Source organism: Ranitomeya variabilis, chromosome 1 (genome assembly GCF_051348905.1).
Source record: "Ranitomeya variabilis isolate aRanVar5 chromosome 1, aRanVar5.hap1, whole genome shotgun sequence".
Classification (NCBI taxonomy): domain Eukaryota; kingdom Metazoa; phylum Chordata; class Amphibia; order Anura; family Dendrobatidae; genus Ranitomeya; species Ranitomeya variabilis.
In genome coordinates this window covers 509,854,804-509,881,403 of record NC_135232.1, presented here as the reverse complement: position 1 = coordinate 509,881,403, position 26,600 = coordinate 509,854,804, and the positions used below count along the sequence as shown (strand labels likewise).

Here is a 26,600-nt window from a genome sequence, read left to right as displayed (position 1 = left end):
AGTATGATCCCCACACAGCCTCCCCATATACTGCACGATCCCCACACAGCCTCCCCATACACTGCACGAGCCCCACACAGCCTCCCCATATACTGCACGAGCCCCACACAGCCTTCCCATATACTGCACGAGCCCCACACAGCCTCCCTATATACGGCACAAGCCCCACACTGCCTCCCTATGTACGGCACGAGCCCCACACAGCCTCCCTATATACTGCACGAGCCCCACAGCCTCCCCATATACTGCACGAGGCCCACACAACCTGCCTATATAATGCACGAGCCCCACACAACCTCCCTAAATACTGCACAAGTCCCACACAGCCTCCCTAAGTACTGCACAAGTCCCACACAGCCTCCCTAAATACTGCACGAGCCCCACAGCCTCCCTATATACTGCACGAACTCCACACAGCCTCCCCATACACTGCACGAGCCCCACACAACCTCCCTATATACTGCACGAGCCCCACACAGCCTCCCTATATAGAGCATGAGCCCTACACAACCTCCCTAAAAACTGCACAAGCCCCACACAGCCTCCCTATATACAGCATGAGCCTCACACAGCCTCCCTATATACTGCACGAGTCCCACACAGCCTCCCTATATACTGCACGAGCCCCACACAGCCTCCCTATATACTGCACGAGCCCCACACAGCCTCCCTATATACTGCACGAGCCCCACACAGCCTCCCTATATAATGCAAGAGCCCCACACAGCCTCCCCATATGTAGCATGATCCCCACACAGCCTCCCCATGTGCAGCACGACACCTCCATAGCCGCCCCCCATGCGCAGCCCAAAACCCCCATTGCCTCCCCAGGCGCAACCTGACACTCCCATAGCCTCCCCAGGCGTAGCCCGACACTCCCATAGCCTCCCCAGGTGCAGCCCGACACTCCCATAGCCTCCCCATGCGCAGCACGACACTCCCATAGCCTCCCCATGCGCAGCACGACACCCCCACAGCCTCCCCATGTGCATTATGACACCGCCATAGCCTCCCCATACACATGAAAAAAATAAATAAATGAACACCACATACTCACCTCGGTTCCGTTCCCTGGCGACCTCTGCTTCTGCTCCTGTCTCTGTGTCTCCACTGCACTGACTCTCCGCAGTGCACAGCTGATGCAATGAAATGATGTCATCGCGTCAGCTATTTCAAACGCTGATTGGTGGATGAAGTGGCCAAAGGTCACTCCCTTCATCAATGAAGACAAAGCAGATTGAGACAGCAAGCGGGCGGGCACAGTGTGGTCCATGGGCCTCTGTTTTCCAGCCCCTCGACGGTCTCGATCTGCGGGCCGGAGAGAGACAGCCAGAGGGTCGGATGTGGCAAGCGGGCCGCACTCTGCCCAGGTCTGCTCTAGGCTGATAATATATTGTATGGTTGTACTGAGGAAGTGCCTGGTTGGACAGAAAACAAGGGCTGTTGCTTCATTTTAAGTTTGTGAACTCACCTGGGGGTTAAAAATACTCACTACTCCCCTAGATTAATTTCTTGAGAGATGTAGATTACAAAATGGGATTACTTGTGGGGGCTGCTGTTTTGGCAAGTCAGTGGCTCTTCAAGTGACATGGTATTAGCAACCTATTCCAGCCAAAATAGTGCTAATTCCCTTTCCAGCCCTGCTATGTGCCCAAGTAGTCGTTTTACAACAAATACTGGGTACCTGCTTACTCTGGAAAAATTGCACGACAAAATTTTGGCATCCATTTTCTCCAGTTTCCCTTGTGAGAATAAAAAAAAAAAATGGGGCTAAAACAAAATTTTTCTGGGAAAAAAAAATCTGATTTTTTATTTTCACGACTCAACGATATAAAATTTCTGTGGAGCACCGGGGAGTTCAAGATACTCATGACACATCTAGATAAATTCATTGAGGGATGTAGTTTCCAAAATGGGGTAATTTGTGGGGGGGTTCCGCTGTTTAGGCACCTCAGGGGTTCTCCAAATGCGACATGGTGTCCACTCTCGATTCCAGCCAATTTTGTATTCCAAAAGTCAAATGGCACTCCTACCCTTCCAAGCCCTGCCGTGTGCCCAAACAGTAGTTTTCCTCCACAAATGTGCTATCATAATACTCAGGAGAAACTTCAAAATGGAATTTGGGGTCAATTATCTCTTGCTACCCTTTTGAAAATAAAAAAATTTGGGCGAAAGTAACATTTTTGTGGGAAAGTGACATAACTCTCTGGTAGGGCATAAAAATTAAGCTTGAAAATTGCAAAATTTTCAAAATTTCCACCAAATTTCCGATATTTTCAGAAATAAACGCAAGTTATAGCAAATTTTTTTTAACCAACATCATGAAGTACAGTATGTCATGAAAAAACATCTCAATCACTGAGATACGTTGACGCGTTCCAGAGTTATTACCTCAAAGTGAAATTGGTCAGAAATGTAAAAAAATGCCTGGTCAGGAAGGTAAAAACAGGCTCTGGCGCAAAAGTGTTAAAATACCTTGCTGACATTTCTTTGCTGTCCCTCTGAAGGTTAACCTCCTCTCGCTCAGGTGTGCCTGGAATTTCTAGCTGGCCAGACTCGGTTTGCCTCTTCTCTTTCCACTTTTCTGCTTTGTTTCTCAGTTTTTCATGGTCACTATACCTCTGGATGATTCCTACACTTGGGGCTTCGACATCCAATGGAGAATTTTCCTTGTACTTTTCATCTAAAGATAGCTTTGAGGTTTCTTGAAGGTCCAAATGTAGATTAGATGGCCTTTTCAGTTTTTCCACGTTTTGATTTTGAGTTGTTGCTTCATTGACGTTTCTAAATGTTTGTTCTTTTCCTTGATCTGTCTTTTCATCTTGAGATACTACTGTAACCTTTTCTTTGTTGCTACTATTCTGCTGCCCGATTTGTAGTATAGCTCTGTCCATGTTCTCATCCTCCTCCTGTGAGGAGTTTATATGCTTATTCTGCAGCATGTCATGAAGAAGACATCGAAGCCTCCTGTTTTCCCTTTCACGGCTACTGGATGAACGGTCAGGGCTCTTAATTTCACCACTGGCTGCCACTATACAATCAGACTTCCCTTCATATGGCATATCTTGCTGTTCGGCTTGACATATTTTTTGCTCTTCACTTCCCACTTGAATCTTACCAGTCTTGTTCCGTTCATTCTCTTTTTGAATCTTCTCATCTTCATCAGTTCTCCTTAACCACACTGGCTCTTCTAGCTTTGTAGCTTCACTTTGCTTTTCTTCCTTACAATCTTCTTTAGGTGCTTTCTGTTGGGCAAATTTAGGATCTTTTTGTGAAGCACTGGCAACACTCACGTCCGCTAACTTTTTTATTTCCTCTTCTTCCCTTTTACGTTCATTTTCCTTTCGGATCCTTTCCATCTGGGCTATTTTTTCCTTTTTAATAGCCTCTTGTTTTCTTTTCTCCTCCTCTGCATCTGCTTTCCTCTTTGCTTCTAACATAATATTGAACCTTAAAAGAGAGAAATTATTATTATTATTATTATACATTTTTATAGCGCCATTTATTCCATTGCGCTTTCCATATGAATGGGGCAAATATAGTACAATAAACATAAGTAAAACAAGGCGCACACAAGTACAGGAGGACAGAGGACCCTGCCCGCGAGGGCTTACAGTCTACAGGGGATGGGCGAGGATACACTAGGAGAGGGTAGAGCTGGTCATGCGGCGGTTCAGTAGACTGAGGATCACTGCAGGTTGTAGGCTTGTCAGAAGAGGTGGGTCTCCGGGTTCATTTTGAATGTTTCCGTGGTAGGCGAGAGCCTGATGTGTTGGGGTAGAGAGTTCCAGAGTATAGGGGAAGCATGGGAGAAGTCTTGGATGCGGTTGTGGGAGGAAGAGATGAGAGAGGAGTAGAGAAGGACATCATGAGAGGATCGAAGGTTGCATGTAGGTAGGTACCGGGAGGCCATGTCACCGATGTATGGAGGAGTCAGGTGGTGAATGGTTTTGTATGTCATTGTTCGTGTTTTGAACTGTAGCCTCTGGGCAATAGGAAGCTAACTATTATGTCCCATAGCCATATCTACTATATAATTGTCTAAGGGTCACTTCCGTCTGTCTGTCCTTCTGTCAAGGATATTCGTTGGTCACGGCCTCTGTCTGTCATGGAATCCAAGTCGCTGATTGGTCTCGGCAGCTGCCTGTCATGGCAGCCGCGACCAATCAGCGACGGCCACAGTCCGATTAGTCCCTCCCTACTCCCCTGCAGTAAGTGCCCGGTGCCCGTTACATACTCCCCAGAGTCACCGCTCACACAGGGTTAATGTCGGCGGTAACGGACCGCGTTATGCCGCAGGTAACTCACTCAGTTACCGCCGCTATTAACCCTGTGTGACCGAGTTTTTACTATTGATGCTGCCTATGCAGCGTCAATTGTAAAAACATCTAATGGTAAAAATAATTTAAAAAAATAAAAAATCATTATATACTCACTTAACGCCGCCTTTCCTGCTCCTCGCGACACTCCAGGCAGGTTCCGGTGGAAGGATGGTCTGCGAGAAGGACCTGCCGTGACGTCACGGTCATGTGACCGCGACACGGTCATGTGACCGCGACATCATCACAGGTCCTGCGCGCCTGCGCGAGAAGGAGGCGACAGAACTACAAGGGTACCCTCGGAAGGTGAGAATATGTTTATTTTTTAACCTGTGACATGCGTAGCTGGGCAATATACTACGTGACTGTCCAATACACTACGTGGCTCTGTGCTGTATACTACGTCGCTGTGCAATATACTACGTCACTGGGCAATACACTACGTCACTGGGCAATACACTACGTCACTGGGCAATACACTACGTCACTGGGCAATACACTACGTCACTGGGCAATACACTACGTCACTGGGCAATACACTACGTCACTGGGCAATATACTACGTCACTGGGCAATACACTACGTCACTGGGCAATACACTACGTCACTGGGCAATACACTACGTCACTGGGCAATACACTACGTCACTGGGCAATACACTACATACTGGGCAATACACTACGTCACTGGGCAATACACTACGTCACTGGGCAATATACGATGTGGCTCTGTGCTGTATACTACGTCGCTGGGCAATATACTACGTGGGCTGGGCAATATACTACGTGGGCTGGGCAATATACTACGTGGGCTGGGCAATATACTACGTGGGCTGGGCAATATACTACGTGGACATGCATATTCTAGAATACCCGATACGTTAGAATCAGGCCACCATCTAGTATAAGTATACTTTTAGATGTATAACTTCCCCTTTATTATTCACAAGACACAGCATCATACATTTTGTGGCAGCTGTTCCTTGTATTGTATCTTCTTAGTCTCATGAATAGTACTGAGCTTCAGCACTAAGCACAGCCACTAGAAAATGTACAGCACTGTGCCTGGGAAACAAAGGTGATGCAAAGCTTTTCGGAGTGCCATAGTTCCTTTAACCGGGTGATTATTGGGAGGAGTCAGACACCCACTGATCTAATCCTGATGACACATCCTATGGATAGACCATCATTAAACTACCAAAGTAGTCCTATAATTAAAAAAAATAATGTATTTTTTTTCCAGAGATTCCAGTTAGTACTTGTAGTAGTTCACTATAACTCATATCTAAGCCGTTTAATAAAACTACTTAGAAAGATGAATAAAAGAAAACCTATTTGGTATATTATGGAAAGACTCGTTAAAGGGTCAATATTGACTTTTAGAACTCCTACCTCCAATAGGTGGCACTAGTGTTTAAATCCTCTTTCCCTATGAAGAGGATAGTTGCATATTTCCCAGAGGACTATTGCATGGCTTATCAGTGTCCTAATGTTAGTCAGGCACTCTCCACAAGGAGAAAAGTTCCTAGACACCCAGTCAGGGGCCTCTCACATAGCCAAATTAGATTTCTTGTTTTGCACTGATGAAGGGCAAACACCTAAAAACAATTGTCTGCAAATGGTGTGTCTGATTTGGCTTGTTATCACAAGTTATTTTGCAAGGCTTGTTAAAAGGTTTGATATTTACTATTAGGATTATTACATGCAAGAGGTGGCACTGGGTGTTCAAAATGTCTTCAACTCTGTTGTGCCTCATGACCCCGGGAAGGGGTGAGTAAAGCACAGCTTATTTGTTTTAAAACAAACTGCAGCCGAGGGACAGAGGTCTTTTCCAAAAGCAGTAAAAATCAGACTTTCAACAATACAATCAACAAATCAGTACATACAACTTTGATATGGAAGCATAATTCAGTGTATCGGCCAAGGCTTACTTTTGCCTTTGTAAATATCCTTTGCAATGTGCTTGTAACAATCGGATAGCCCGAATCTGAGCAAGAAAGATTTTCCTCTGCAAATGTCCTTTCCATGTTGCCTGGATGGATACAGCAGCATTCTTCCTGATCCCCAAGTTCCGCCTAACAAGATATGACCTCCAGTATGCCTTAAAAGACAAAAATTATATTTTTAGCGATATATTTCAGGATTGCCTGAGAAATGACTTCATAAAAAACAGTCACACATAGCTCCAGACAGTAACTAGAGCGGAGCTACAGCTCATTACAAACCATTCCAGTTGTCATCTTAAAAAGCTGTCAGCTCTAAACCTTCACCCACACTGTCTGCTGCGAGAAGAGATCTGAAGGGTTCATAATGCTACATAACTCAACTCTGCTATATCTGAACAAAGTAGCTGCGGAGAACAGTGAGAAGAGGAGGGAATGTTCTTATCTCCCCTGCATGACAATGCTCGCTTATAATTGGTCAACCTCATGCAGGAGAAGAAGTAGTTCATGTCCCCCACAGAAAAATCTCTGGTGCCATCCAGTTTAACTATAACAAATGATAAGCTAAACTTTACAAGCCAATGTCTCTGCAATGGAGTCGAGGGATTGAAAAATTAAAAAAATATGTTTTACACAGCTCTGCAGCCACTATTCCATGATATGGCCAGTTAAACATTCTCAAACTGGTGAAAGGTCCTTTTTAATCTAGAACAGTTATAGTATACACATATATATAAAAAAAAAATATTTTGTACATTGTATGCTGTGTGATGGAAACATGCCACAACTATGAAGATAGCCTGAAAGAATAATTCAACATTTTCATAATTTTGACTTTTTTGTGGTACTTGTTGCCATTTTTGCTTCAAATTCTTCAAAATATTGTATGCAGCAGTTTACATTTTGTGCAAAATTAAGCATACTAATTTTTTTGGTCTTTTACACCTTTTAGGGTGAAAAGTCAAATGATTCTTAAATTGTACAAAAAAAAACAAAAAACACAGATTTTGCACTCTGAAAGAACTGAAGTACAATTGTGCAAATATTTCGCACGTTTTTGAAGAGTTACAAATGATGAAAATCTGGATAATAAAAACCATGTCCATGATGGAAAAAAAACAGATGAAATGAAGTAAAGGTAGCTTATAAAGTTGCAAGTTAAATTATGAATAGATCACAAACCTAAAAGTCACTATTAGATTTTTACTCCACAAAAAGGTGCAAAAGCGATAAAATAGTCTACCATGTGCATGTTGTGTTCAACTGGATGTCTCCAAGAGAACTGTGCAATGACTTATTGCAGAACAACTCGCTCTCTTCATGTAGGACTCGGATTGGTCTCATTAGTACAGGGCAGGAGAAATAACTGACCGCAATAAGCATTCAGCTTCTGAACACTATTCATGTAGCCTCAAAACTTAAATATGGCAAAATTTACATTTGACATTTTTATACTCAGGTTGGCAATAGACATGAGCAAACTTGTTAGGAAAACATTCGCCAATCTCAAATTTGGCACGAACGTAGCACATTCGGATTCGTGTTTGAAATTTGTCAAAGTTGGCAAAATTTGGGCACAGTTCGGTAAATGATAAAGTTTCCACTAATGCTTTTGTTAGTATTTTGGCTGGTATAGTGCTGGTGTATGATGAGCGGGAGGGACGTGTTTCATGAGGGGAGGGGGTGTGTATAGGCAAGAGGAGTGGCGGAGTGAAATTTTTTTTACTTAACTTATTGTAGGACATTCCAGCAGCCAACCAGGGAGCAGAAACCTTCCACAATGTCTAGACACAAGGGCTTCGGTCATTGGCTGTCGAACATGTCCTTCTCCACATAAAAAGAGGACAAGTTTTGCTGCTGCCATTTTGTCAGTGTAACAGCAAGTTGTCCTACAGTTAGATAAGATCCTGTCCTGTGTGAAACCAACCTTCCAGCATCTAACTAGTTTGTGCTAATAGTGTTGTGCAGGCAGGAGTCCATATTACCTACTCAAAATCGCTTGTGCCAATAATGTGTTGCAGTCAGGACTCAGGAGGCCCCATTTGCTAATCAAAAGAGTTTTGGCTAATATTGGGGTGCAGGCACCAGGCCCCATTTCCTAATCCAAATAATTTGGACCAATACTGTGTTGCATAGTTACAAATTGCTGTAAGGCAAATAGACCCCAACTAAAGATTCTGTGATATTAAAATGCAACTTATTTCCAAACTAAATAAATTGTGATATTTAAAACCACAGTGTCTTTATTGAATTACTGGATAGACTGTTTGTCCAAATTACTATTTCATTTCTATTCCTTTATGGAAACTTGCTGTTATTAAGATCTTCCCCTCTCGCTTATAACAGTTTTAAAAATCAATTTTCATCCACTAGCTGTTGTGGGACTGAGCAGACTGCTAACTATTTTTTTAATTGTTTGGCACTGACCCTGCAGTCAGTCCACCAAGTACTAAATTCTCATACTAGGAATTATTCCCACTATTCAAGCACTGACTGTGAGCGCCGGCCGGCCGTAAAGTAAAAGCAGAGCACAGCGGTGACGTCACCACTGTGCTGTGCTTTACGGCCGGCAGGCGCTCACAGTCAGTGCGGGAAGCAGACGGCCAGGGACCTGACGGACATCAGAAGGTGAGTATGTACTGTTTTTTTTTTACATTTACAATGGTAACCAGGGTAAATATCGGGTTACTAAGCGCGGCCCTGCGCTTAGTAACCCGATATTTACCCTGGTTACCATTGTAAAACATTGCTGTCAAACACGACGATACACGCCGATCTGACGACCAAATAAAGTTCTGAACTTTCAGCAACGACCAGCGATATCACAGCAGGATCCAGATCGCTGCTGCGTGTCAAACACAACGATATCGCTATCCAGGACGCTGCAACATCACGGATCGCTATCGTTATCGTTGCAAAGTCGTTTAGTGTGAAGGTACCTTTACTGGACACGGTCCTTGACTCCCTCCTTTCTTTTGGCAGCCGCCTTGTAGATGAGGGTCAGAAAGATCATGTGCTACAGTGGATGGCAAGTGCTGCATCAAGTGGCCTCTCCTCCTCTTTCTCCACCTTAATATCACACACAGTACAGTCTTCAGAGGTGGCACCAGAATTACCCTCGTTTCTCCCAGCATCACAAGTCTCCAACTGCCCAACAGACCCAAAGTACAAATCGTATAACTGCGCAGCATGCATGCATGGGGCAGGGCTTGGGACAGGGCTTGGAAAAGTATTCCTAGCTTAAACATTGATCAGTAACAGGCGGATAAGGGACAGATGTAAGCCTGGTGCTCTGAGATCCCTGCCAAATTCAGGAAAGCATGAAGAAGGGGACCCAACATTTCCAAAAATTAGGGTCAGACCAAACCAAAGTGTCATCAATTTCCCCAGAGTGTAAATAGGGCTCGGACACCCCTTCCACTACAGGCAATCCACCAGATGGAGGCAACTTGGGAGTGTTTGTAACATCAGCAGAAGTAGCAACAGCTGGCACAGAAGCCACGAGAAAGGTGTCACAGACTGCAATAACACGAGATTGATGCAGCACATTAAAAACTACACCATCACCCAGTCTGAGACTGGGTTGCAAGAGTCATTGGAAATCCATGACTTGCTCATCTTTATGAAAGATAGGAGGTTTAAACTTTAAGGGGATAGTGGGATGCACTCTCAGTCAGGACACCACCAGCAGCGCTGAGGACACGTTCTGAGAGAACGCTGGCTACCCAGCATGACAAAACCTCCAAGGTGCGGCAGGTGAGCTCAAGACACTCTTCAATTTTTGAAGACCAAAATGCAAAAGCATACAAATCCTCCCTAATGGCATTGACATTGCGCTCGAGATACTCCTGCACCATCCTCTCCAGTTGTTCACAACTTGTCAGTCTTGTACTCTATTCTGCTGGTGCACGTGCTGGATTAAAAAACGTGTGAAACTACTCACAGAAATTGCTTATGCCACTTACACTGCTGCTGCGAATGTTTTTGCGTTGACGAATAGACGTTCCCAAAGTTGGAAGTCCAACACGTAGATGCACACTGTGTGCCTGACTGCTGTCTTGGGGAAAACTACTGTTAAGATTGTGTACAAGCATGTTTCGATACTCCAACATGCTCGTGTCCCTCTCCGGGAGGAGGTTGCTGAGCATCTGGCAATATATACGCTTGTACCGTGGATCTAACAGGGTGGCAACCCAGTAGTCAGAACTATTCCAAATCCTAACAAAACGGGCATCATGATGCAGATAGTGTACCAAGACAGCACTCGTGTGGGGCAATTCATCAGTCAATGATGTCTTGGTGGCTAGGTAACCCTCAGGATTGCGTCCTACATCCCCTCCCGCCAACCATGAATAGAGAGGGGATGGATCCTCTTCATTTCCTGACTATTGCGCGACCATCACCTTTTCCTCAATTTGTTCCTCAGCTTGTGCACCTTCTCTAATAGTCTGTCTGATACCATGACCCCCCCCATTGATCGCTGTAATCCACCCCCCTATGACACCTGCTTGAGCGACGACACTCTGGAACTTTGAGATAGTCATCTCCTTAGCATTCCTCCTCTTCCTCTGGGACCACCACCTCCTCAAAGTGTGCTCCAACATGTAGATGACCGGAATAGTGATGCTGAAAACAGCATCTTCAGCACTAAAATCTTAGAGGAGTCATTTTGAGACTGTACAGAAAGGTGCAGAGGTCCTTCATCTGTGCCCACTCCACAAGCAGGATTTGCACCACGTCCGTACTGCGTTGTCCCAAGTTATGCAAAAGGACAAACTGCACCTAGGATTGTCGCTGCTACCACAGTTGCTGCAACATGTGCAGAGTGTATTTGAAATGTGTGGGCACATCGCATATCAACCGGTTAACTGGTAGCCCCAAAGACCTCTGTAGAGATGCAAGTCGATGACCCGCAGGGTGCTAATGCCGAAAATGAACACAGCGTCCATGGTTACTGCAGCAGCGCATCCAAGCCGGTATAGTGGCAGAGAAATTGCTATATCACCAGGTTGAGGACATGCGTGGAAGGTTGCCCCAACTTAGGGCCAAAAACACGCTCACAGGGTTATCGCTCACGGCCTTCCCTGCATCCAGGTTTTATGGAGACAGCCCATGCTCAAACACTGGATAGATGTCCACCACTCTGCAGCAGTGTGACTGCCATCTACAAGGCACATTCATTAGAAAACACTGCCTGATCGCGTTGAGCCCTGAGGTGACCGATGGTTGGCGAGGTCCGGTAGGCCGCATTTTAGCGCAGTTATATTCCCAGACTAACGCATGTTGATCGTGCATGTGCTGGTTCATGCATGTAATAGTCATATTATTACAATTTTTGCCTCTACGTTTTTTTTCCCCAAGATGGAACGTGATTTGGGTAATCCTTTTCTTAAAAAAGGCCCAGGCTAGGGAAGCCTTGCCGCTCATGTGAACTGCAGATCCGAGACTGCTGCTGGCCACAACCAGAGTTGTGGCTGACGGTGCAGTGCTTGTTGTGGTTGCATCACTCCATGTCTGTGCAGCAGGCTGCAACGCAACAGTCTTCCTGGCCTTCACATCCTTTTCTGAGCTACACAGCTGCATGACTCTGGATTCACAACAAGTGGGATCTACAACCTCATCGTCATTCTCTCTGTTCTCACACTCCTCGCCCCAAGAGTCACCCTCCTACTCTTCCTGCCCTGACACCACAGTACAGTTTGCGTGTGCCTCAGATATGACAAAAAATAGTAGCGGGTGCACCACTGTAACAATAATATGGGATATACTAGAGCAAGGTGCTACATTAAGCATGGAAGTAGCAAATGTGAACAAGAGAAAAAAGGCCAATGCATATAAATGTGCACACCTGCTACAAAATGCCAAAACGAATATAAATTTTATTACAACAACAAGGACATATACATATAAAAACAATTAAAAATGACAAAACACCCTTACCACAAAACCCATATCAAACAATATATACGACATACACTACCGATGCTGTGACCATGACATTATAACAAAGGCATATGGTACAATAATAACATGTGACACAACACCACCAATAATATTGCAGAGTAAACAATGGCACTCCACCATAGCCTAAATATGACAAAGTATGGGCGTCCCCAATTATGTCATGGATGATGCTCAGCAAACATGTAGTGTGTGGAGATGTAAAGAGTAAAAAATGCCCTATCCCAAAAAGGACCTGCAAAAATAAATAAATTAATAAATCAAGCCATATAAAGAATGTGCAAGTATGGCTGTAAAGCCTGCCAGATCAAATAACCGAGCCTGGTGTAAAAAAATGATGGTAAAACCAGCCCGAAACCTGGTATAAGTGACCAGACCTAGAAACAGCAGAAACTGCTCAATGCATGCACACGAATATAGATGGAGTGCAAGTCCAGAGGATGGTGGGGCGAAGCATGGCAAGAGGAAGGGTGTGGGAAGATCCCACGCGTATCGCTGCCAACAAGCAGCTTCGTCAGGGAAAGTCTCAGATATGACTCTCATTAGGATCATCTCCACTCCCGGGGGTTAACGTCTGGTGATGAGGATCTGGATTCTACTTGGACCCTACTTCGTCCAGCCCAGGATCGAACTGATAAAAATTTGGGTCATCAGTGCAGATGCTTTCCTCCTCTTGATTCTGTGTATCTTTGGAGCAGACCTCTGATGGCCATGGAATAGAATGTATGAATAGCTCTGCAGTCTCGTACATCTGTGGTTCCCCAGTCAGTTCGGTAGTTGGAGAGTTGTGATGAGGGAGGAAATAAAGGTAATTCTGGTGCCACCTCTGAGGCCTGTGCTGTGTGTGATGTTAAGGTGGAGGAGAGGCCACTTTATGCAGCACTTGCCATCCACTGAAGCACATGCCCTTTCTGGCTCTCATCTACAAAGCGTAGATGAGGGTGTCCCGTAAGCTCGCTGTCTTGAGGTAACCGTGGACTCGGATCTCTTCTTCAAAACACATACCCATGCAACTTCCACTTACTGCTAACTTTAATTCAAAAATATGTCCCAGATTTGTACATTTTTTTATCAAGAATCTGCAAAACCCACTGCAACCTCCTGCTTTGTGCCCTCCCTTCTAAAAGTCTCGCATCCCTCTAATCTATTCTAAACTCTTCTGCCTGACTAATCCACCTATCCCCCAGCTATGCCACGGCCTCTCCTCTCACTCAATCCCTTCACTGGCTTCCCAGTTCCCAGAGGCTCCAGTTCAAAACCCTATCCATATATTGAAGAAAACAGCTGCACTCAGGTTTGGATTTTTTGAATGCATAACAGGAGCTGTAAGGTTTCTCTTACTGAGAGTGTTGGGGGACACTCACTTGGCCGCGATATTCAAGCACACGGGCACGGGTTTATAAAACAAAGCAGTCCATGCGGTTTATTAAGCCTCATAAACCGGGTTACGCACAGTTCAAAACATGAAACACAACAGGCACCAACTGGTGATATTAACTTGCATCTTCAAACACTTCAGTGTACGGCTTTGCCTCACGGACACTAACGTGCTGGGCCTCTCACTTCGCCCAGTTACCAGGGTGTCCGTACGCCGTACACTTCACCAACGTCCCAAGTCACAGACAGCACATGTGACTCCGGGTTGTCGTCTCTAAACACGCTGGTACTCCCTTAACCAGTTCCCAAGGGAGACCACGCAGTTCATAGGGCTTCACAAGCACTACCGGCCTGTATCGTACCTGACGGGAGCTCCGGCTCCACCTGCTGACTCCTTGCCAGTCCGCACCTCCGGGTAAGCTGCCTTACAGGGATCACCAACTTGCCTGGCCGGCACACACTAGTCAGTCCAGAGCCACTGAAGGATTGTAGCTTCCCCAGTTCCACACTGCACTGCTCCGGGATCCTAGTCATTCCTAGGACGATCCCAGGCCAGCAGGTGCTTTCCAGGAAGCCTCCTCCCAGGCTTCCAACACAGGAACACACCGAGCCCTCAGGAACTCCCTCAGGGATTTTGCCCTTGGACCCTTCAGGTCCAAACACTGGAACCACACAGGACCATGTGACCCACACTCTGGTCACGTTATGTACCTGTAACCACACCCACAGTAATGGATCACATGGGCTGGTCACGTGATCCTGACATCACTGCAGGTCAATTCTCACGGCTTCAATACAACTCCGTGCACATCCCGGGGAGACCATGCAGCGCCCCCTACCTGTTAAAGGGGTTAATAGAAGAGAACAAAGGAAGCTTTCTCAAATATATAAAAGCGATAAATTTATTAGTTACAAAAAACACTCATACAAAAAAGACCAATAAAATAGACATGATACAAAAACACATGAACACGTTATCTGTAAATACCCGTGTACAGAACACAAGAGTGTAAAGAAAGACACCAGGATTAATAGAGGAGCGTACCACATAAACCATTAGCTGTACATGTTCTTAATGTGGACCATAACTAAGGTGCTACCAAGCCAAAATCTCCATGTGTAACTATGAATAAAATACTATGTCTATCACCCTCTGTGTGTCCTATGCCATATGGACACGAGTGGTGAAAGAGCTATAGACCATGCGTTATGTGCACCCTAAGGTCCTAGACACAAAAACCTTGTGGACCCTGGAAACGCTAGTGGTCCTGAAAAAACGGTTATCATATTGAACACATGGGAGGCTGGTCTCACCTGGTATGCGGATGCTCCAGCACGCACCCCAGGGGTGCGTGCTGGAGCGTCCGCATACCAGGTGAGACCAGCCTCCCATGTGTTCAATATGATAACCGTTTTTTCAGGACCACTAGCGTTTCCAGGGTCCACAAGGTTTTTGTGTCTAGGACCTTAGGGTGCACATAACGCATGGTCTATAGCTCTTTCACCACTCGTGTCCATATGGCATAGGACACACAGAGGGTGATAGACATAGTATTTTATTCATAGTTACACATGGAGATTTTGGCTTGGTAGCACCTTAGTTATGGTCCACATTAAGAACATGTACAGCTAATGGTTTATGTGGTACGCTCCTCTATTAATCCTGGTGTCTTTCTTTACACTCTTGTGTTCTGTACACGGGTATTTACAGATAACGTGTTCATGTGTTTTTGTATCATGTCTATTTTATTGGTCTTTTTTGTATGAGTGTTTTTTGTAACTAATAAATTTATCGCTTTTATATATTTGAGAAAGCTTCCTTTGTTCTCTTCTATTAACTATGATCTATAAGGAGGATGTTTATGGTTTTTTGTGACATATGGGGGTCACAATGATGTTTCTGGAAAATTGGTTAATTATACTGTTAAAGGGGTTACTGCATCACATATATCACAGAGCAAAAAGTATATTCAAGTCACCACAATGTTAAGGCAATTAGAAGAGGGACTCTGTGGTAGGTATAAAGTAGGTACTTACCTACTTTATACCTACCACGGAGTCCCTCTCCTACTCCGGGGAAATTGATGACACTTTAGTGCTGTGTGGCAATAATTTTGGGAAATTTTTGTACTCTAAGTTGGGTCTCTTTCATGTGTGTTGCCTGTAGAAGTAGGGCTCCCAGACCAGTAGGCCTGCACTTACTTTCTTAAATGTTTCCAACAAAAGTAGTCTTCAAAGCGGATATTTGTGCCACCTGAGTGTGGCCGAGCAGAAAAGCAGTTTGAGCTGTTGCATGAGGTATCAGTGCTCCCAGGAAAGCAGGCTTACACCAGTCCCTCACCCACCTCAGCTTAATTTATATTTAAATTAAAAACAATTAATGCTGTCCAGACCCCGATACCTCTATATTGCCCATGGCTGACTGCTGCTGTGCCATTATCAAATTTGTACTGTGGGTTAATTGATGCCTCTTTTCCCGCTGTCTGCCCTTAATTCTTGGAAATCTTTGGACTCCAAGTTGAGCCTCCTTCATGTGTATTGCCTGAATTTGGCAGGGCTCTCAGAACGCCTGACCTACACTTGTCACTCATCCATCTACTGATCAATGTTTCAACTAGAAATGCTGGTCCAAGCCCTGTCCCATGAATTCATACTGTGTAATTATACCATTTGTACTCTGGGTCAATTAAATACACTTTTCCTGGTGTCTGCCCCTAATTTGAGCTGTTTGGGAAGCTTTTTGACCCCCCTTTAAGGTGTTGTCTATGCGTTCGGTTTTCCAGCTCATTGAATTCAATGAGTTTTGGGTATGTTCGACGGGACGTTCGCCAAACCAAGCCTTGGAAGGTTCGCTCACCTCTAGTTGGCAATGAGAGCATTGGAGCCCTTTTAGTTTGTAACGGTCAGTGTAAAGCAAGTTCTGACACTTCTTTGGGGTAAAAAAACCCCCAAAACATTGGATTAAAAGAATAAAAAACAAAGACCCATTTACACAAGTGGAAAGCGAATAGTTTTCTTAAAGGGCACCTGTCACCCCGTTTTTTCCGTATGAGATAAAAATACTGTTAAATAGGGCCTGAGCTGTGCATTACAACAGTGTATTTTGTGGACCCTGATTCCCCACCTATGCTGCCAAAATACGTTACCAAAGTAGCCGTTTTCGCCTGTCAATCAGGGTGGTCTGGTCAAAAGGGCGTGGTGTCTTCCCCCAGATCTTGCTTAGTTTTCCGTTGGTGGCGTAGTGGTTTGCGCATGCCCAAGGTCCCGAATCCACTGCACAGGGGAGTTAAAAGAGCGCGATGTGCACTATTTCATTGGTGATCGGTGGGGGCGGCCATCTTCCTTTGGCCGCGCGTGCGCAGAATCGGCGCTCTGCTGGCCGCGGCTTCAGGAAAATGGCCACGGGATGCCGCGCGTGCGCAGATGGAGATCGCGGCGGCCATTTTCCTGAAGCCGAGATGCGAACTCTGCTTCAGGAAAATGGCCGCCGCGATCTCCATCTGCGCACGCGCGGCATCCCGCGGCCATTTTCCTGAAGCCGCGGCCAGCAGAGCGCCGCTTCTGCGCATGCGCGGCCAAAGGAAGATGGCCGCCCCCACCGATCACCAATGAAATAGTGCACATCGCGCTCTTTTAACTCCCCTGTGCAGTGGATTCGGGACCTTGGGCATGCGCAAACCACTACGACACCAACGGAAAACTAAGCAAGATCTGGGGGAAGACACCACGCCTTTTTGACCAGACCAGCCTGATTGATAGGCGAAAACGGCTACTTTGGTAACGTATTTTGGCAGCATAGGTGGGGAATCGGGGTCCACAAAATACACTGTTGTAATGCACAGCTCAGGCCCTATTTAACAGTATTTTTATCTCATACGGAAAAAACGGGGTGACAGGTGCCCTTTAAGGACCCTGTAAGTGTATGTCAGTGCAAAACATACTGCCTAGGCGACTCTTAGCTGCTCAGCCTCCATTCTCCACTTCACATGCCCAGAAATCACCAGTTAGATGGATCCAGCCTCAATCCATTGACAACTTTTTTGCCCGCCAGAAAAAACACTGAATTCAACTGGATCATTGAAATCTATTAAAAAAAAAAATGGATGTGTTAATTAGCCGTAAGTTTTTGTTTCATTTGAAAAGGATCCATTTTTTTTTTGCTTACTGGAAGTGGAAATTACCAAGGTTACTTACCGATAGCCGGTTTTTCCAGAACCCATAACAGCACAAGAATACTACTGAAATAGAAGGGTGGTACCTCTCTCTTGCATTAGCTGGGCTACAGGGCCTGAGAGCATGAAGAGGACTTTCATATTAATTATCTACATAACCAACACCACATTACAAAGTCATCCAATCTATAGTGCAAACCCATATGAGAATAAGAGGGGGGGAACTATACGGGTGCTGTCATGGGTTCTGGATAAAACGGCTACCGGTAAGGAACCTTGGTGTTTTCCCTTCACCCATGACCGCACACCTGAAAGATTTCTGGAGAATTGAAATACCTTAGGGAGGGACCACAGTTTTCAGCACCCTTCTACCAAAAGGTCAAGTCAGCAGAGGAGGATAGATCCAGTCTATAATGCCTACAGAAGATAAAGGGTGAAGACCAGGTAGCGGCCTTACAAATTTGACTAACCAATACCTCTGCATTCTCAGTCATAGCTCTGGTGGTGAGAGTGGATACTTTCAGGAATCGGTGCACCACTCAGAGTGAGGCAAACTAATGGCGGCCTCCCTGATCCACCTGGCAATGGTACCTTTGGATACCCCGTATCCCTTTCTACTACACTAAAAGGCTACGATCAGGAACTGGACTTTCCTCCACTGACTGGTCATAGACATACTTTAACAGTGTTCTTCTAATATCTAACCTATGGAATCATTCCTCCCCTTGATTCCTAGGATTATTACAAAAGGAGGGCAGAATAATTTCTTGGCTCCTATCTACTATATAATTGTCTAAGGGTCACTTCCGTCTGTCTGTCCTTCTGTCACGGATATTCATTGGTCACGGCCTCTGTCTGTCATGGAATCCAAGTTGCTGATTGGTCTCGCCAGCTGCCCGTCATGGCTGCTGCGACCAATCAGCGACAGCCACAGTCCGATTAGTCCCTCCCTACTCCCCTGCAGTCAGTGTCCGGCGTCCGCTCCATACTCCCCGCAGTCACCGCTCACACAGGGTTAATGCCATCGGTAACGGACCGCGTTATGCGCGAGTAACTCACTCCGTTACCGCCGCTATTAACCCTGTGTGACTAAGTTTTTACTGTTGATGCTGCCTATGCAGCGTTAATAGTAAAAACATCTAATGTTAAAAATAATACAAAAAATAAAAAATCATTATATACACACCTTCCGCTGCCTTTCCCGCTCCTCGCCACGCTCCGGTGACCGGTCCATGCAAGCGGCAGGTTCCGGTGGCAAGGATGGTCTGCGAGAAGGACCTGCCATGATGTCAAGGTCATGTGACCGCGACACGGTCATATGACCGCGACACGGTCATGTGACTGCGACGTCATCACAGGTCCTGTGCGCATGCGCGAGAAGGAGGCGACAGAACTACAAGGGGCCCCTCGGAAGGTGAGTATATGTTTATTTTTTAACCTGTGACATACGTGGCTGGGCAATATACTACGTAGCTGGGCAATATACTACGTGACTGGCCAATATACTGCGTGGCTGGGCAATATACTACGTGGCTCGGTGCTGTATACTACGTCGCTGTGCAATATACTACGTGGCTCTGTGCTGTATACTACATCACTAGGCAATAAACTACGTGGCTGGGCAATATACTACGTCACTGGGCAATATACTACGTAACTGGGCAATATACTACGTAACTGGGCAATATACTACGTGGTTGGGAAAAATACTACGTAGCTGGGCAATCTACTACGTAACTGGGCAATCTACTACGTGGCTGGGCAACATATTACGTCGCTGGGCAATATACTACGTGGCTGGGCAATATACTACGTGGCTGGGCAATATACTACGTGGGCTGGGCAATATACTACGTGGGCTGGGCAATATACTACGTGGGCTGGGCAATATACTACGTGGGCTGGGCAATATACTACGTGGGCTGGGCAATATACTACGTGGGCTGGGCAATATACTACGTGGGCTGGGCAATATACTACGTGGGCTGGGCAATATACTACGTGGGCTGGGCAATATACTACGTGGGCTGGGCAATATACTACGTGGGCTGGGCAATATACTACGTGGACATGCATATTCTAGAATATATAAGGCTACTTTAGGAAGGTAGGCAGGGTTAGGTCTTCGTATAACCTTATCCTCATATCGATGTATAGGGAGGGCATATGGACAGAGCCTGTATATCGCTCACCCTGGGGGTCAATGTCAGTGCCTCCAATATTATAGGCATTAGACCTACCGGTAATTATGTTTCCAGGAGTCCATCCTGACAGCACCATGGAGGACGTCCTCCTCCCCCTTGCTGGGACAGGAAACACACGAGAGTTTAAAAGGTCATGTCCCACCCCCAATCCTCAGTGTTGTAACAAGAACCGCCTCATGGAAATTCAAAAAGTACTTTAATAATAAATAGAACATATTACATCATATGCTCAAAAACATTACATCATGCATATAAATAACAGACCAGGGAGGGAACAACCAGTGGTGTCAGGATGGACTCCTGGAAACATAATTACCGGTAGGTCTAATGCCTATTTTCCAGGACGTCCCTCCTGACAGCACCATGGAGAGTACCAAAGCACCTCCTTAGGGTGGGATTACCGCTTGGAGAACTTTCCTCCCAAATGCAGTATGTTGACCAGACAAAACATCTAGTTTATAATATTTACAAAAGGTATTGGCACTAGCCCATGTTGCTGCCTTACAAATCTGCTCCAGAGAGGCACCTGCCCTCTCAGCCCAAGAAGTAGATATCCCTCGTGTAGAGTGTGCATGAATACCCTCCGGAGGTGGGACCCCTTCAGACTGGTAGGCCTCAGAGATCACGGACGTGATCCAACGAGCAATAGAGGCCTTAGAAGCCTTCTTTCCCTTATTCTTTCCCCCAAACAGAATGAACAAATTTGGGTCTATCTGCCATGAGCTGGTGGCTGCTAGGTAATCTAAGACTGCCTGTCTGACGTCGAGGGAATGAAGGGCTTTTTCTTTTGAGTTAGCAGGGTTATTACAAAATGAAGGTAACACAATCTCCTGATTTCTGTTCTTTGCAGATCCTACTTTTGGAATAAATGAGGGATCTAGTTTAAGGATTAAACTATCCTCTCTAATCTGTAGGTACGGGTCCCTAGTACACAGGGCTTGAATTTCCCCCACCCTCTTGGCCGTGGTGACTGCCACTAAAAATGCTGTTTTACATGTGAGGATTGATATGGGCATATTATCAGCCGAGGCGTATGCGTCTTTACATAGGAATCTGAGGACCAAGTTGAGTTCCCAGGGAGGCGTTAATTGCCTAATGGTGGGGTGCAACCTCTGAGTAGCTCGGATAAATCTGACCACCCACAGGTGAGATGCTAGGGGATAGTCAAAAAAAGAGCTAAGTGCCGAGATCTGCACTTTCAAGGTGCTTGGTCTAAGACCCTTGTTGGACCCAGCCTGCAGGAAATTTAGAATTCTAGGTATGTCAGGAGTGTCTGCCGCAACCTCAGACCTGCCACCTTCCAGACAGAAACGCTTCCAGATCTTTAAATAGATTGCCGAACTGACTGGCTTCCTGCTGGATTTAATAGTGGCTATCACTTGGTCTGATAAGCCCCTTGCCTTCAGGATGTCCCCTTCAGGATCCATGCAAGCAATGGAGTTTCTCTGGATTCGGGTGATAAACTGGACCTTGGTGGATTACATCCTCCCTGAGAGGAAGCTCTATTGGGTTCTCGATCGCCAGGTCCGCTAGCAGAGAGAACCAGCTCCTTCTTGGCCAGTATGGAGTGATCAGGATAACCTGGGCTCGATCCTCCTTGATCTTTCGGAGAACTGCTGGGATCAGTGCCAAAGGTGGAAATGCGTATGAGAGAGGTTACGTCCAGCCCTGGCTCAGGGCGTCTACCCCCTCCGGGAGATCCCGTGGGTTCAGAGAGAAGAATCTTGAGACCTTCGAGTTTCTTCTGTTTGCAAACAGGTCTATACTGGGAGTTCCCCAACGAAGGCATAACTCCTGGAAGATATCCTGGTTGAGTTCCCACTCTGTTGCAAACACCCGTCTTCTGCTCAGATAGTCTGCTATCACGTTCTGAGAGCCCTCTAGGTGAATTGCAGAAATGGATAGGACCGAATTCTCTGCCCAGCTAAATATTCTTCCCGCTAGATCCTGGAGCAGATGGTGTCTTGAGACCCCCTGATGTTTCAGGAAAGAGACTGTTGTCACATTGTCGGATAGTATCCTGATATGGCAATTTGCAAGAGTGTGTCGATTTCTTCTCAAGGCCTCCCAAACAGCATACAGCTCTTTGAAGTTGGAGGAACTGTGAATGACATCTGCTGGCCACCTTCCTTGTAGGATCTTCCCCTTTAGATAGGCTCCCCATCCCCATGCACTGGCGTCTGTAGTAACTACTACGTAGGGGGAGGTAGACCATAGTACTCCGATTCTTAAGTTCTCCGGCTGTGTCCACCAGAGGAGAGACCTTCGTACTGGAACTGTTAGTTTCAGAATACTGTCCAGTGAAAACCGGCGACGGTCCCATCTGGAGAGAATTAATCTCTGCAGAGGTCTTGAGTGAGACTGAGCCCATCTAACACATGGTATGCAAGCCGTCATTAGGCCTAGTACTCTCATGGCCGTCCTTATTGAGGCTCTGTTCTATAAAAGGAGCCTGATCTGAGTTTGGATTGCCTCCAGCTTGTTCTCGGGCAGTAGGGATATTTTGGTTCTGGAGTCCAGACACACTCCCAAGAAGGTCTTCCTGTATTCCGGGGTTAGGTCGGACTTCTGCCAGTTTATGACCCATCCTAATTGTTCCATTACCGATATGGTCCGGCTCCTGTGGGCTGATAGAGTCTCTGGCGATCTTGCTACAAGTAGAAAGTTGTCGAGATATGGAACTATTATGATCCCCTGGTTTCTCAGGAAGGCGACGATCTCCGACACTAGCTTTGTGAATATACGAGGTGCCGAGGCAAGCCCGAAGGGAAGGCATTGAAACTGGTAGTGACAGGTCGGCAGAGCTACAGCAAACCTCAGAAGCCTCTGAGATGAGGGGTGGACGGGGACCTGATAATAGGCACTCTTCAGGTCGAGAGTGCACATCACAGCATCCCGGTCTATGAGGTGAATTGCCGATCGTATGGACTCCATACGGAACCTTTTGTACCTGACCCAGGCATTCAAAGGTTTCAGATTTATTATCATGCGGGAGTCGCCCGATGGTTTTGTGATGGAGAATAGGGAAGAGTAGTGTCCCTGGCCTACCTCTAGTGGCGGGACCAGAATTATGACTTGTCAAGAGAGCATGTCTTGCAAATCTATCAACATGGCAGAGTCTTGTGGGGAATAGAGCTCGATGCTGTATCCCTCTGCCACAGTCCAGAGGACCCACTGATTCTGAGTGTCTCGGGCCCAATTTTCTGCAAAGTGGCAGAGCCTTCCCCCGATATATGTGGCGTCATTGTGTTTTGGACTTAGAGGAGGGGCTGAAGAAGAAACTCCTGTTCTTATTGCCCTGGCTACGGGAACCCCTATAAGATCCTCTATTGGATCTACCCCCTCAGAAATCATACTGCCTCCTGAAGGGGAATCCTTTTAGAAAGAACTGAGACCTTTTAGGTTTGTCCTCCGGAAAACCTTTCTTTTTATCAGAGGCAGATTCTAGAATAGTATCTAGAGAAGGACCAAATACTCTTGACCCTGAAAAGGGGATTGAGCAGAGCTTGGTCTTAGGGTACTGTCACACTCTGCAACTTTCCAACGATCACGACCAGCGATACGACCTGGCCGTGATCGTTGGAAAGTCGTTGTGTGGTCGCTGGAGAGCTGTCACACAGACCGCTCTCCAGCGACCAACGATGCCGAAGGCCCCGGGTAACCAGGGTAAACATCGGGTTACTAAGCGCAGGGCCGCGCTTAGTAACCCGATGTTTACCCTGGTTACCATTGTAAAAGTAAAAAAAAACAGTACATACTCACTCAAAAAAAATGCATTGCGGTAAAAAAAGCAGCATGTTCATTAATTTTGCGGATTTTCTGCGTTTTTCCCGCAATTCTATGCATTTGGAAAAAAAGCAGCATGTTCATTAATTTTGCGGATTTTCTGCGTTTTTCCCGCAATTCTATGCATTTGGAAAAAAAAAACGCAAAAAAAAGCGTCAAAAACGCGGTAAAATCACGGTAAAAACGCATGCGGATTTCTGGCAGAAATGTCCGGTTTTTGTCAGGAAAATTTTTGCCAGAAATTCTGACGTGTGCACATAGCCTAAGGCTGAAACCTGAACCTTGAGGTATTAGCTCAAATCCTGACTGCAGAAATTCTAGAATAGGGCCCAATGGAGCATTATCCCCCTAGAGGCTGCCCTAAAATTTCTAGAAATTCTCTCAACCTCCTGTAGTGTTTGAGGTTAGCGATTTTCTACTTTTTAAAAGGTAAGAAACCTTTCTGACTCAGTATTGCCCTCTCAAAACCACGCTGCTAGATGGAAGCCCTTTACTTGTGTGTGGAATATGGGTCCTTGAGTAAGAAGGTCCGAGATCTCTGGCAGGATCCATGGATCTGACACTGACATTACCCTTAAGGCTGCTTTCACACATCAGTTTTTTGCCATCAGTCACAATTCGTCGAATGTTGAAAAAAAAAACGGATCCATCGCAGATTGTGAAAAAACGTTTTTTTTTGCCGGATCCGATTAGCTGATCCAGCTAATAGGATCCTAAAAAAAAAACAGAAAAAAAAAAATCGGAGCATTCTCAGTTAAAAATCCGGTGCCATAGGCTTCCATTCTAGCAAACGATGGGAACAAAAAACATTACTATGTCCGTTTTCGCCAGATCAGTTTTTTTTTCAAAATTTGCCAGATTGAGACTGACGGCAAAAGACTGATGTGTGAAAGGGGCTTAAAGGGAACCTGTCACCCCCCCCCCCCACACACAGGCGTTTTTAACTAAAAGAGCCACCTTGTGCAGCAGTAATGCTGCATTCTGACAAGGTGGCTTTTTTAGTTCTGTGTGCTGTAACTGCCGAAATAATGAGTTTTGTTATTTGTCCTAAATACTTTGTCTTCAGACAAGGAGGCAGCCGTCACTCACATCTTCTTGGCGCCAGGCGCCGGCTCCTCACCGCTGTTTTGAAATGATGCGGCGCCTGGGCTCTTTTCTCCTGCCTTGGGCAAGCGCAGTCAGCGCTGGCCGTCTGTCCTCTGTGTGTACGTACGCCCTGCCTGTGAATCCCAGCCCCGCAGTGTCTTATGATTTATTCATACTACGGGGCTGGGATTCCTGGGCATGCGCATTGTGTGTCTAAGCCTCTCACCCTCTCCCACCGCCTACTACAGCGTGTGCATCCTCAGGTGATCCCTCCTCCGTGCAATCGCCTGGAACCTTGCCAAATCCTCACAGCTGGTGTGTGTGTAGCAGGCGGTGGGAGACGGTGAGGGGCTTAGACACGCAATGCGCTTGCCCAGGAATCCCAGCCCCGTAGTATGAATAAATCATAAGACACTGCGGGGCTGGGATTCACAGGCAGGGTGTACGTACACACAGAGGACAGACGGCCAGCGCTCACTGCGCCTGCCCAAGGCAGGAGAAAAGAGCGCAGGCGCCGCATCATTTCAAAACAGCGGTGAGGAGGCGGCGCCAAGAAGATTTGAGTGACGGCTGTGTGGCATCTAAAGCAGGGGAGAAAGGCCTGCCTCCTTGTCTGAAGACAAGGCATTTAGGACAAATTATAAAACTGATTATTTCGGCAGTTACAGCACCCAGAACTAAAAAAGCCACCTTGTCAGAATGCAGCATTACTGCTGCACAAGGTGGCTCTTTTAGTTAAAAACGCCTGGGGGGGAAAGTGACAGGTTCCCTTTAACTGGGAACCATGGTCTTTTAGGCCAAAATAGAGCAATCAGATCACCCTCACCTGATCCTCCCTGATCTTTCTCACGACTGTTGGAATCATTGCTATCTGAGAGAAGGCATAAGGAATCCTGAACTTCCAGGGAATCTAAAGGGCATCTACCTCATGGATTTTTGGGTTTAGTGAACTGAATTTTTTTACGCTTTTGTTCTGCTTGTCAGCAAATAAGTCTACTTCCAGCAACCACCATGCGAGAACTATCTGCTGAAAGTCCTGGGAGTTAAAATCCATTCCCCCTGTTTCAGCCTTTTGTGGCTCAGGAAGTCTGCATTGGTATTCTCTACCCCCTTATTATGCAGTGCTGAAAAGGATAAAAGGTGTTGTTCTGCCAGCTGGTACAGTTGTCTTGCTGCCATCATTAGGGAGTGGGACCTTGTTGCCCCCCTGGTGATTGATATACTCCAATGTAGTCTGGGTGCCTGACATGATCCTGATGTGGCGACCAAGAACTAAGGAAAGAAAGCATCTTAGAACTCTTTCCACAGCCCATAGCTGTTTCAGGATCAAAGCCTGGTTTCTCTTGAGAGCTGACCAGCTCCCTGGAATTCTGTGATTTCTCAGGTGTGCCCCCCAACCTGAGCTGCTTGCATCAGTTGGGATTATGTCGTTTATCGGCTTTACCCATTGGTCCCCTGATGTTAAGTTTTCTCTGTTTGCTCATCAAGAGAGGGAGTTTCTGATCCCTAAAGAAAAGTTCCACCTTCTCTTCTAAATGTCCTTTTAGCAATATCTGTACAGACAGAATTTCCCACTGAAGCTGTCTATTGTGGAATTGGGCCAATCTTATGACTGGGATGCAGGATGTCAGGGATCCCAACAGGGAAATTGCCTTTTGTATGGTCATTCTCAGAAGATCCATCACTGTTGAGGCGAGGTTTACTATCTTGTCTATTTTGTTCTCGGGTAAGGAACAGGTCTGGAGTTCGGAAT

At 46.0% G+C, this 26,600-nt stretch overlaps 1 protein-coding gene across 7 annotated transcripts in view; it reads right to left on the bottom strand.

The window, feature by feature from the left end:
* MYO9B (myosin IXB) overlaps window positions 1–26,600 on the bottom strand; it is a 343,844-nt gene that overhangs the window by 135,487 nt on the left and 181,757 nt on the right. For all 7 annotated transcript variants that reach the window (XM_077253219.1, XM_077253192.1, XM_077253210.1 and 4 more), the window contains 2 exons: window positions 6,250–6,419; window positions 2,476–3,450 (listed from right to left, as the gene is read on the bottom strand). In XM_077253219.1, coding sequence (XP_077109334.1) covers window positions 2,476–3,450; window positions 6,250–6,419 — 1,145 coding nt within the window. The remainder of the gene's footprint in view (window positions 1–2,475; window positions 3,451–6,249; window positions 6,420–26,600) is intronic.